Source organism: Micromesistius poutassou (assembly GCF_964030765.1).
Source record: "Micromesistius poutassou genome assembly, chromosome: 6".
NCBI classification, from domain to species: Eukaryota; Metazoa; Chordata; class Actinopteri; order Gadiformes; family Gadidae; genus Micromesistius; species Micromesistius poutassou.
The window spans coordinates 1,255,542-1,267,847 of NC_140276.1; the positions used below are offsets into that span (position 1 = coordinate 1,255,542).

Sequence of the window (12,306 nt, forward strand, 5' to 3'; positions counted from 1 at the left end):
CGAGATTTGATCAAAACACGGCAGCCGAGGTAACGGCCCAGTTAGCTTTGGCCCCGTGCAGCACCTGCTGAGTGATGGCCAGCGCCGCAGGGCTGGGGGCCAGACAAATAAAAGGTGTCCTTTGAAAGCAATTGAATGTTTAGTGCATCTCCACCTCCCCAGCCTTGTTGGGTGCCTGCGTCAGATAACTAAGCCTCTATATTCCAAGATACGACACGTACTATGCCATTTAGAGACCTATTGTGACTCATTGTGTCTCTAGTGTGACTGTTGTGTGGTTGTTTTTCTTAGTTAGTAAATCGTTATTTTCACATCATTTATCAGAAATTCAATTTAATGTGTAATAAACGTAATGTGAGGAGGAAACAGGGATCGTTTTTACAGCCATTTTCTTCAGTCAACAATTAATAAAATAGGGGAACCAAAACTGATTGATGAGTTTCCACTTAATTTAGTTTGATGGTTCTCCGTTGTCGTAAGTCCCCTTTTTAAAACCTTCAGATTCTGTTTCACCACAGACAGTTGTTTTCACCACTGCCCAGATCCCAGTCCAGTAGGCGTTTGTTTCATATTTTTGTCTGATTTGTGATTAACCACCCTTTCCTGTACCTTCCTTGTGGAGCATGTCATTTCAGAGCGAGAGAAAAAAAGGGGGAGTTGAGCATAAGAGCAGTATTTAAATTGGTCCTGGCTCCTAGGTGGGGTTTGCATTTTCATAAATCAGCAGTCAAATCCAGATTCATTATTTTACCTTTAATGGAAACATTTATACCAACCAATGCTTCATTCAGTATATAACGTACAAAATACATGTACACTAAACAGTGCCAAAAATGTGTTTGAATTTGTTGAATCGCAGAAGAGCCACGCATATAAAAATAATTGTGTTTGATGAAACCTAACTTCAAACTTCTTGAAAGACCAGAGAGGCACAAAAATGACCGAATTACGATAGAAAAAAAACGATATTAAATAAATCTGTACTCGCCAAACAAGGATCCATTAAAAAAAAAAGAACAGTTCCAGATCAATGGTTGTGTGTGTGTGTGTGTGTGTGTCACACGTGTAACTGTATGTGCACGTGCATGTGTTTGTGTGTAGCACGTTTGTGTAGCACGTTTGTGTAGCACGTTTGTGTAGCACGTTTGTGTAGCACGTTTGTCTCCAACGACAACCCCAGCTGCCATCCGTTAACGGTTAAACAACCAAAGTCTCTCAGTGCCGGGCCACAGACCCCCCCCCCCCCCCCCCCAAGAAAGCAGGCATACGTGGTCCACCGTCTCCTGCTGGGAAGTGTAGTTCTTGGAGTTCCCCCCCCCCGCGGGGTCACGGCAGAGACTGGATGATCATGATCTTCTCGTTGAGGCAGAAGCGATGGAGGACCCCCAGCAGGTTCTCTCCGCAGCGCGACACCTGCCGCTCCATGGCCAGCCTGAAGTCCTCCTTCACCCCCTTGGTGATGCCTCGCGTCACCGTGTGGTGTCTGCAGGGTCAGGGGGGGGTCAGAGGCATGACACCGGGGCACCGGGAGGGACTCGCGTTGTAGAGCAGCAACACGCTCTCTAATGATACTCTGATTGAATTATTGAATGAATTATTATTACCGTTCGTGTTGTTAAATGTTAATGCGTGTATCCTAGAGCACAGAAGCTGGATTAAATAATGTATATTATGAGTGATACAATTATAATCCTGAATCATTTTGTGTGATTAATTCATGATTTTAAAACTGCTCTTTAGTTTCAGATCAAATGTAAAATGTAATCAAAAGTGAACACAATAACCACATTCGCAAATGAAATAAGGATAAGTGAAATGGCATGGCAAAATAAAATACAAAAAGAACCCTAGCACAACAACAACGACGACGACGACAACAACAACCACAACAGTAACTGATGACCACGGGCAGGCGAGCAATGGATCAAATTCAAAATCAAAGACAGAGACCCTGACAGAGAAAACCCAAAAGGACAAACAACTAGCCCTCGATGCAGCATGTCCGGGCCAAAGTATAGCTGAAAGGGGGAGTGTTTGGGAGGGGGAGGGGGGGGGGGGCGATAGTGGTTGACAACTTAAACCGTGACGTATGGTATGAGGGGAGGGTGACCGGTGATGGGGGGGGGGGGTGGGGGGTGGGTGAGGGATGGTCACTCTGAGCGGAGGGGGCCAGGGGGTACCTGTCTATGGTCTGGACCCCTTGTAGCAGAAGGGTATTTAACTCCACCCCACCCAGGGCGGGACTAGGGTTCCTGAGGGACATCAACATCCGAGTCACAACTGGCAGTCAGTGAGGGACGCATGCAGGCATCGTCATCACAACAGGGACGCACGCGCGACCGCCGACACTTCTTCACAGCATTAAAAATAAAAACATTTGATTCAAATTCTCTCCTACGCCGCAAAACGCCAGCTTACACACCATGGGAGAGGGGGGGCGACGTAGGGGAGTACTGTGCCCGCATTGACCAATAGGACGCCATCATCATCATCATCATTATCATCATCTTCATCACCATCCCAAACCACTGATCCTCGAGAGAGAGAGAAAACCCAACGGCGGAACAGAACGGGCGCGGTGAGCCAACCGAGAAAAAAAAAAAGGGGTCCCGTTGGTGTGGGGGCGGAGACTCACTTGATTAGTATGCCCTGATTGGGCAGCAGCTCCAGCTGGATCCGCCCGCCTTCCGGAGTGCGCAGGTAGGCAAACTCCTCCAGCATGTCGATGTCTGAACCATGAGCTCCAGGAAAATAATAATACTTACACAATAAAATAAATAATTAACATTAAGCGACTATATGATCTCACACACACACACCAGACACACACACACACACACACCAGACACACACACACACACACACACACGCACGCACGCACGCACGCACGCACGCACACTTCGGCAACGCAAGGATACTGGTGACGTAGTTGAAGAAGTTCTCGTACTGGAAGCTGGCCTGCTGGATGATCTTGTCCAGCGCCTTCAGGAACAGACTCTCGCCCTGGGGCCAGTCGTGCTGCAGCAGCACCACCACGTGGCCCAGAGACAGGTCGTCGCGGTTGTCTGTGAACACGCGGAGCTGACCGCCGCCCACAGAGGATTAGCCGGGTTAGCCCGTCGTCATACACACACACGCGCGTGTACCATATGCGTGTATTATCCATCCTTAAAGATTTACTTTTGCATTTCTTATGCTTTATGATGAGAGTGAGTTGGACAGGAAGGTATGGGGGGGGGGGGAGAGAGAGAGGGTAGGACGTGCAGCAAAGGGCAAAGGACCGCGGGCAGGAATCGAACCCGGGTCGCTGCGATCAGGACCGAGCCTATATGGTACGCACTCCACCCCGGTGAGCCACCAGGGGGGGCGCCGCCGTGCTATCCATCCGCCATGGACACTCACCTTGAAGCAGGCGAACATGAGCTGCAGACAGAAGGGCAGGATGGCCTTGCTGGTGCAGGGCAGCAGTCGCAGGTCGCTTCCTGGTTGGAGAGAGGCACACTGGTCTGTCACTCAGGCCCCCCGGGGCGCGGGGCGCAAACGCAAACGTTGCAGCGTGCAGGGCGTGTGAGTGAGAACATGTCGGTCTGTCACGTCGGCGGCGTTGCTGACCTTTCCTCGGTTTGTTCTTGGCCCTGCCCTGCTCCTCCGGGGTCTTGACCGGCTCGTGGCTCGGGGGCACCAGCCCGCCCACCACGTCCAGGAGCTTCTCGCAGGCCACCTGAGGAGACATAATCGCCGGTCGTGCAGAGCAACATCAGCTCGTGGGGGATCGTGTGCTTTCCTACGGGAAGTGCGTGCGAGAGTCGAGCCGAGCGCGTGTACCGACCCTATACTCTCCCAGGGCGTAGTGGCACGAGGCCTGCTGGATGAGGGCCCTGCTGCCCTCCAGGCTGGCCTGTCCGGAGGGACTCTGCTGGCCCGGCTGAGGCTGCTGCACGGAGGCCATCTGGTGCAGGCTGGACAGCGCCTTGCGGTACTGTCCCTGAAAGGGAGACGCCATGTGGGGCGTGAGACGCAGTACTCGCATGTCATGACGCTACGCGCTCACAGCTTCGACCCGATGGTTTTTCTATTGCGTGCATGGGGACGTGGTGTGGTGACGCTTGCCTGGTATATGGTCGTGTCCGTGAGGAAAATTCTGAACCACAGCCAGTTGTCCGTCTTCCACGAGGCACAGATCTTCTTGAATTCTGGGGGACGAAAAATAAAGTAAATACTTCTCCGGCTCTGTATTCAAAGCCAAAGTCATTTTCTAACCGAGGACCTCGTTGTAAATAATATTTACAACGTTTATGTTTTTGTTAAAGCTCAGCCTCAAAGGATATTCAGTAAAAAAAAAAAAAAAATGGTCTCATTATATTTAAATGAGTAAGTGTGTGTGTGAATATGTGAGCGTGAGTATGTGTGTGTTACCGGTCTCCAGGATCTCGTGGGAGTGCAGAAGGTCCCAGCTCTCCCTTGCCATGCGGAAGCTCTCCAGAGTCTCCGACCAGCCAGGCATCTCCGTCTTGTTCACTAGGATGTGTCGGCCGCGTCCCTTTCCTAGACCTTCCTCATCATCAGAGCTCTGAGGGGAAAACACACAGCAAGCAGCTTTAATAATAATAATAATAAATAAATATATATATATATATATGCTTCTCTTCTGTAGCGTGGTCCCTGTTGATTGTATGTATATAATACAACAATGAAATAACTACATCATCATCATCATAGCATCACATATAGATACGCATATTGGTACATCATTGAAGAAATCCCCGGGTAAATAAAGCTAACAGACGGAGAAGCCTTCAACCTTTAAACATCATCGTCATTAACCACGACGCCTCATCTTAGTCATCGGCACAGGCCACACAAGCGACACAACAACACCCGACCCGGTCACCAGCTCCGTCCGGGGGACTCTCACCGCGGTCTTCTCCCGCCCGTCCGCCATCTTGCGCTTCTTGTGTCCGTGTTTGCCGGGCGGCCGCTCCACCTCCACGTCGCTGTACACCAGGCTCAGGTCCTCCAGCAGGATCCAGGGCCCCGAGCTCAGCGCGTTCAGACCTGCCGGCAGCAGAGCACACACAACCACACGGGTCAGGAGCCTCTCGCAGCGCAGTGGCGGAGCCTAGGGGTGTGGCGCAGGTAGTGTTCACCGCCCCTGAAGCCCCATAGCGGGGGTTGGGGGCGTTTCCGTGCTAAATAGTGTCACAGCGTTGTTATTTCATGTTATCATTAAGCATTAGATCACATAACCCCCCCCCCCCCCCACTGCCCAGCAGATGGCTATCATTACCTTTTTAACACCAGCACCATTCCTTACTAGATACAACAAGGCATCACGATAACACTTCAGTTAACGAAAATAGCTTTGTTTAGGAATGCCCAAAAACTTGAGCAACCGATGCAAAACAACAAGGGCCGATAAAACACCAACAGACGTGGACTGACCCTGGAAGAGTGCGGGCTGCACGGCGGAGGCGTAGAGGAAGGCGCTGCGGAACAGCACCAGCACCGAGCATATGACCATCTGGCTGCAGTAGCGGGCGCGCATCTCCCCCTCCAGGCTGGGCAGGTACCGGCACAGCTCCTTCACCCTCTGCAGCAGCTCCGCGTAACTCCTGGCGGCCCACGGAGAGATACAGAATACAGATGTGGATGTAGATAAGAGATAGAGATGCACAGATATATACGTAAATAAAACGAAAGGGAGGGAAGGGAAGGAGAGAGCGGCCACAAGAAATGGAGAGAAAGAGTGAGAGGAGATGGAGATGGATTGAGAGAACCCAATAGCCTAATCAGCTAAATATGAGAAATCGATGATTATAATTAAGTATGCAACACAACAAATCCTCGCAGAAATAATCCGGTACAGAGCAGGTTTACACATCAGTGTTTTGTATAGGTTCCCCTGTGTTATTGTGGTCTAAAGGTTTGCTGTTTTTCCCCAGTGTGAAAGACACTCCATGTATCCAGTGTACGGTCACAGGCTTAGGGCCACGTGGAGGAGGAGGAGGAGGAGGAGGAGGAGGAGGAGGAGGAGGAGGAGGAGGTAGAGTGGCGCACCTCTGTCCCTTGTCCCCCTGCCACTCGCAGCGTGCCCCGACCACGGCCAGGATGTCCAGCAGCCTCTCCCACGGCTCCGTCACCATGGAGGACTTCTCCGACAGGCCCTCGATCACGTAGCGCTGGGCCCCGCGGGACCCGCTCGGGGACTTCAGGGAGCCCACCTCGGGAGCGCCTGAGAGAAGGACAATGTGGACAGTGTGGACGACACAGCTACCAACAGCATGAAGCTGACTCTTCCATTCAGTGACACGTTGTCAGCTTCCCAAAGAGCCAGAAAAACAATGAAAATCCAAACAAGCCCCCCTATCACAGTTCGGCACGCATGTGAAACCAATAGAGCCTCCATTAAACTGGGTTTGATGTAATCGTTTTGGTACGCGGGCTACGTGGGCTACATTTACCCTGTATCTGTCCGTCCGATGAAGGGCCGCGCGCCACGTATCCGATGTAGAACTCGGCCGCTTTCAGGATGTACTTCTGCAGCAGGCTTGCGGGCAAGCGCATGTCCACGTTGTTTATGATCAGCGGAAGGACCTCGCACACTGCACACACACACACACACACACACAGACAGTACATTACACAAAAACACACACATATCAATCTGTATAATTTAGTATATTATAAAAACACACAAGTATATTTATATTTGATGTATAATATAGTATATTATACATATTTATATGTAAAATATGCATTATACATACACACACACACACACGCATATATGTTTATAGTATATTATGTAGTAATTCACTGACCAAAGAGTTTTCTAAAGCAGTTGACGGGGGTGTCCAAGTTTTCTGACACTTCAGCCTCCAACAGCGTTTCCCCCAGGTTCACCTAAACATTCAACAGACACGTATATATGAGTGCTAGCTCTAAGGGCACGCATTCTTCTGACGTTGTACGTGGATGTCCACCATATGTCGTCATCGATGCAAGTCGCCACATACTCCATGTTGGACCACAGATTCCGGGAAACGCTTGAGGAGAAGGAGCAGCATCTCCGCTTTCTCCAAAGTGTTGAAGCACTGTTCTGTAGCCTTGAGTAGCATCTCACACTGGACGCGACCAGGCAGGGTCTCAAACAGTCCTGGAACAGAGAGAGAGAGAGAGAGAGAGAGAGAGAGAGAGAGAGAGAGAGAGAGAGAGAGAGAGAGAGAGAGAGAGGGTTCACATACACACACACACCAGAAATTCATGTTTCAGTATTCAGTGGCTATTTCTTGGTTATATTTATTATATATACAATAAAAATATCTCAACGACCCCTCACCTCGGAGGAACAACGCATGCTTGTCCTGACAGTCACTGCGCAGGGCAGCTGTGATGACACTGATTTCACGCCAGACTACGGGCTGGTCAGGGAAGTTTATAAACCTGAGGGACACACCACGTATGAGAAGAGTTCAGACACAGCCCTTAACGATTGTCATGACATGCATCCATGGTCATAACGACGAAACGCTATTGCTTAACCAATACTCACATGTCATACAGTAATCTCCCGGCCGAAGCTGTCCTCTCCGCATTTCTCTCTATGGTATACATCTCATACTGCAACAACAAAGCCACACACAACCATGAGCCATGTGCTGGTGACAGCTGGATCCGCTGCAGAACGTTTCACATTTAGGCCTATACACCAGAGGTTTACATACCCCTGAATCACGTGCCCTATCTATCGTAAGTCACCCCCCATTAATTATACACACGTAGTCTGAATACTGGCTCGACGTGCAGCCTGACCTGTATGTTGAAGTCTGCGGGGTACAGGGTCCGGGCAGTGATCAGCCATGCCTTGGCTGCACACGGGTCATCCGAGACCAGCTCCCGAGCCCTCTTCACCAGAAACTCGCAGTCCTTCTGAGCCGACATCCCACTGAAGATACTTTTTAGTCCCAGTGAGGAAGGCCGAGGGCGAACGTGACGTCGCGCATGTGTTTGTTTAAATGGGTTTTCCTCGAGTAACTCACTTGGTGTGGTGCTCGTGTGTCGAGATGTGTGTAATCATGCACGCATCTCAAAAAAAATGTGCAATCGCACAACAAAAGTATTGTCCGGTTTCCATTCAAACGCCTTGATGACGTCATTGTGCAGTCGCGGCACAAGTGACGTAGAGCTCCTACTTGTGTGCGTGTGTGTGTACGCCAACGGCGCCATCTAGCGGCGCAGAACGAACACGCATGCGTGGAACCGAGAAGGGTCGAGCGTACATATATATATATATATATATTTTAATACATATTTATATATATAACGCGGGTTTTCTCTACGTTAGGGTTGTCTATAATTATAAAATAAACACAGACAAGTGGCCGCGGAAAAGAAACACAGGGACGTCATCCTGTGTCCACGCCTGAAGAGGTGCGCAACGCGCATGCGCCGGAAATGCCTGCGCTGTCAGTAGCCAAGGCGCTGAGGACACGATCTGTACCCCAGGACAGCTGTGTGCCGTCAACCTTCTGCGTGTAAAGTCGGAGGACATATCTCATAGTACACGGCAAGTAAAGTCTGATTTATTGAAATAGTCCAACTCCGGCCTTTCAAACCCGTCCGCTGACCCCTTCCTTCATAGTGCCCAGACGTCAAGGCTCCCTGCTGCTTACAGAAACTGCAGGCCCGCACTGATACGTGTTTTAAATGTCAAATCCCCACGATTCACCTTAATTTAGGGACAGGATTCAACGCAGCGGTCTTATCTATATCACCACCACTTCCTAGCAGGGCACACGGACGTGTATTTATGCCTGCTAACGCGCTAGCAGCTTAGCTGTTAGCTCATGCTTTGAATGGGGCGGAGGATCTGCTTGTCATGCCAACACCAGCCCATGATACTGGACTGGCCTTGCACTGCCCTTGGGTCGCTCCACACGGCTGGTTTAGTGGTGGTGGATCGTTGGACTTTGGGGTCAGCATGCTGCTGGCCTACTTAACCCTGCAGTGGAGAGATTGTCAGGGCCTGGGACAAGGGCGTATCGTGTATTTTAAACCAGCTGAGGTCGGGTCATCTCGGCGTGTCCGTGTCCCCCCTGCACACACCTTTAGGGAGTACGAACGATCGTGGTCATTTGTGCACGTTTTTGGAACACCGACCACCCAGCGCTTTGAGAACATTTTCGCAACGTAACGCTGGGCTGTAGGCGGCTGATCCCTGACCTCCAATGAACCATTATGCTGTCCGTCCGCACATGAGGTCGTCTAAAATAGAAGGAGGCTATTTTAAAACAATATAACACATATATAGTATGGTGATGACCCGAGCAGGGTAGATTTGCTACCGTGCTGGACGTTATGCACGGACACGTTGTTATTGCACATGAACGGTATTGACCACACGTTTCACTACCATGTATACATTTTCTACCAAAAGCAAATGATATTTCAAACCAGTTATAGCACTATGGCTTTCGAAACTGTATTCTTTTTCAATATCATAATAATAATAATAATAATACTGTCACTCATGGTGATATCTTTACAGGGTTTCCACCGCTGCGATGTGCAGCCGTGATGCTGAGGAGTAAACCCGGGTCGTGGTGGGGTTAGCCGTCTATGGCTGTTACGACCATGGACCCGAAGCCAGTCCCCCAGTCTCAGGGCGCCCTGGGCGAAGGACGCGGCTCCCTGCTGCCGGCGGGGGGGCTGGGCACCTGGCTCGGGCCCCGGGGGAAGCACTACGCCTGCGGCTCCATCGCGGCCTTCACCAACATCGTGATCACGTTCCCCGTCCAGAAGGTGCTGTTCCGCCAGCAGCTGCACGGCGTGCTGGCGGCGGAGGCGGTGCGTCAGCTCCAGAGGGACGGCCTGAGGAACCTGTACCGGGGCCTGCTCCCCCCGCTGCTCCAGAAGAGCACCACGGTGGCCATCATGTTCGGCCTGTACGAGGACTTCTCCCGGCTCCTGCTGGACCGGGCCGTCGGCACGGGCGTGCCGGAGCTGTTCACGCGCAGCTTCGCGGCGGCGCTGGCCGGCACCACCGAGGCCGTCCTCACGCCGTTTGAGCGCGTGCAGACTCTGCTGCAGGACCACCGGCACCACGGACGCTTCAACAACACGGCGCACACCTTCCGGACACTGCTGAGCGAGCACGGCGTCCGCGAGTGCTACCGGGGCCTGGTGCCCGTGCTGCTGCGCAACGGGCCCAGCAACGTGCTCTTCTTCGGCTTGCGCGGCCCCATCAAGGAGCAGCTGCCGCAGGCCTCCAGCGGGCTGGGCCACATCGCCATCGACTTTGTGTGCGGCGGCGTGCTGGGCGCCGGCCTGGGGATCATGTTCTACCCCCTGAACGTGGTGAAGTCGCGGGCGCAGTCCCAGGTGGGCGGCGAGTTCCGGTCGTGCGGCGAGGTGCTGCAGACGGTGTGGCGGGAGCGGGGCGGCAGCGTGGCCAAGCTGTTCCGGGGAGCCCAGCTCAACTACCACCGCTCGCTGATCTCCTGGGGCATCATCAACGCCACCTACGAGCTGCTGCTCAAGGTCATGTGAGCGGCGGGCCCGTGGCGAGGGGAAGGGGGTGAGGATGGAAGGGAAGTCGATGCAGAACGTGGCAGTGTGGGGATTGACAGTTGATTGACAGAAGGTGTGGCCTCGGGTCCAACGCAGGAAGCATTGGGGTTTGTCCGAACGCAAGGCCTGCAGAAGTTGGGGTTCCACGACCTGAGGGGAGTCAACATTCAGGGGGAGAAGAACATAACTGCCATTGTTACATTTTGCTATTGTTGCAGAATTTAAATGGCACGTGCTTAAGCCTGAATAACCAATAATATCTTGTTCCAGGGTCCAATTGACATGGCCTACATTACACCCTCTGGGGCCTACATTCATTTTGGGAGCAAAATTCTTTCAGGCATTTGTCAGAAATCTCAAGGATTAGTTTCTACTTTGTGTGTTTGTTGTGTTGTTTTGTTTCTATTTGACCAAGATCAGTTGCTGTTCAAAGTTGCGACCCACCATGCTACCGAACAAAATCAGCAGAACAAATGTATTGGATGTAACCCGTGAACCCCATCATCCATTCTGATAAAACGTTCCCATTGTCACTCATCTATGCCAATCAGACTAAATATTGCATTTTGTCAAACAATGTCTGTCCTAGTTTTTTGTCCTAAGTGCTACTGCCAGTGTGGTTGTGTATTTAAGTTTTGACCAAGTGCCCACTGATGTATACGTTTGTAAAATATACAGTGATGTACAGCCCAGAACCTGTTTTTAACTGTAAAGACACATATATTGGCAGTGATTGATTCACTATATTCTGTCAAATGACAATGCTAAATTGCTTTGCCAGTCTTGACGCTTAATTTTGTTAGATTTTTAACCTGCAGTCGTTAAATAAGATATGATATATGACATACTTTATTTGGAACCAGTCCGAATGCAAGCAGATTTGTCCTGCTTCCATTACATTACGCGTTGTTGCTTTGCTCTCTCTCTCCCCTTCTCTTCTGTGCTCACTCGCTCGCTCTCCTCCCCGCCTGTGACTCCTGTTGACATAATGGGCTCAGATTTCAAGCCTGAGTAGAGGCAGACACCCGACTGTAGTTCACTCCGGACGTGACAGCCCAGTGAGGAGAGGCTAGAGGGAGATGGAGGGAGAGGTTCATGTTCAGTTGCACACCGGGCTCCAGCTGCCATTTCACCAGACGTTATGATCTATTTGTTACTCCCTCCCTGGTAAGCACAAGTGTGTGTGTAAGTATCGCGGCTGTGCTGAGGCTTGCTGCAGGATAATGAACAACGCAACACCAATACCAAAAACAAGATGACATCAAATGTATGCATGTGTATTCGTGACTTACAAGTATTGTTTTACTTTTTTTTTTTACAAAAGTGTGGGTTTTGAGGAGATTGTCAGATATTTTTCCAAACGAAAGGCTATGAGCTTAGTTCAAAGTTTAATAGAAATTGTGATGGATTGCTTACTGTTAGTATCTGATTAACTACATATATCAATTCATATATCACAACAGCAATGTATTGAATAAAAATAAATAGCACACCAATGTGTTCTAGTTCTGTTAATGGATCTCCATTTTGTTTTGTGACCTATGCTCCACCTTCTGTCCCTCCCTTCACTATAGGGGCACAAGCCTGCACCTATTGTGCATTCTTACTCTTCTTGAGGTGTGTGTTGCCCTTACACAAACATACACATAAACCATGCAAGGAAGTCTGTCGAAACCACACTTTTGCATGATTGTGTCATTGTCAACAACACCACACACTTGCACATTCAAGAGCCAT

The 12,306-nt window shown here is 50.5% G+C and overlaps 2 protein-coding genes across 3 annotated transcripts; one reads left to right on the forward strand and one right to left on the reverse strand.

Moving 5' to 3' along the window:
- Positions 1-746: 746 nt before the first annotated feature.
- Positions 747-8,131, reverse strand: ints10 (integrator complex subunit 10). The gene is made up of 17 exons (XM_084469988.1): positions 7,813-8,131; positions 7,553-7,620; positions 7,340-7,443; positions 7,017-7,156; positions 6,822-6,903; positions 6,462-6,602; positions 6,058-6,232; positions 5,443-5,612; positions 4,916-5,055; positions 4,417-4,570; positions 4,111-4,193; positions 3,830-3,985; positions 3,613-3,721; positions 3,403-3,482; positions 2,919-3,081; positions 2,636-2,729; positions 747-1,483 (listed from the first exon to the last, which is right to left on the reverse strand). Exons 1-17 carry the CDS (start codon positions 7,939-7,941, stop codon positions 1,327-1,329), a joined length of 2,145 nt encoding a protein of 714 aa, XP_084326114.1. The 5' UTR covers positions 7,942-8,131; the 3' UTR covers positions 747-1,326.
- A 333-nt stretch (positions 8,132-8,464) lies between these two features.
- Positions 8,465-11,885, forward strand: slc25a51b (solute carrier family 25 member 51b). 2 transcript variants are annotated; one of them, XM_084469328.1, is made up of 2 exons: positions 8,465-8,566; positions 9,548-11,885. In XM_084469328.1, exon 2 carries the CDS (start codon positions 9,619-9,621, stop codon positions 10,546-10,548), a length of 930 nt encoding a protein of 309 aa, XP_084325454.1. In that variant the 5' UTR covers positions 8,465-8,566; positions 9,548-9,618; the 3' UTR covers positions 10,549-11,885. The 2 variants fall into 2 exon arrangements, with proteins under 2 accessions (XP_084325454.1, XP_084325455.1); XM_084469329.1 differs by having other exon boundaries at positions 8,552-8,570.
- The last annotated feature ends 421 nt before the right edge of the window (positions 11,886-12,306 follow it).

What these genes read in the sequence shown, in the direction of transcription:
- ints10 (XM_084469988.1), bottom strand. Translation starts at nt 7,941, where the DNA reads ATGTCGGCTCAGAAGGACTGCGAGTTTCTGGTGAAGAGGGCTCGGGAG. An exon ending in GCATGCGTTGTTCCTCCGAG is followed by an intron (nt 7,157 to 7,339) that starts GTGAGGGGTCGT and finishes TCTCTGTTCCAG; the next exon opens with GACTGTTTGAGACCCTGCCT. An exon ending in ACGCCCTGGGAGAGTATAGG is followed by an intron (nt 3,722 to 3,829) that starts GTCGGTACACGC and finishes ATGTCTCCTCAG; the next exon opens with GTGGCCTGCGAGAAGCTCCT.
- slc25a51b (XM_084469328.1), top strand. Translation starts at nt 9,619, where the DNA reads ATGGCTGTTACGACCATGGACCCGAAGCCAGTCCCCCAGTCTCAGGGC.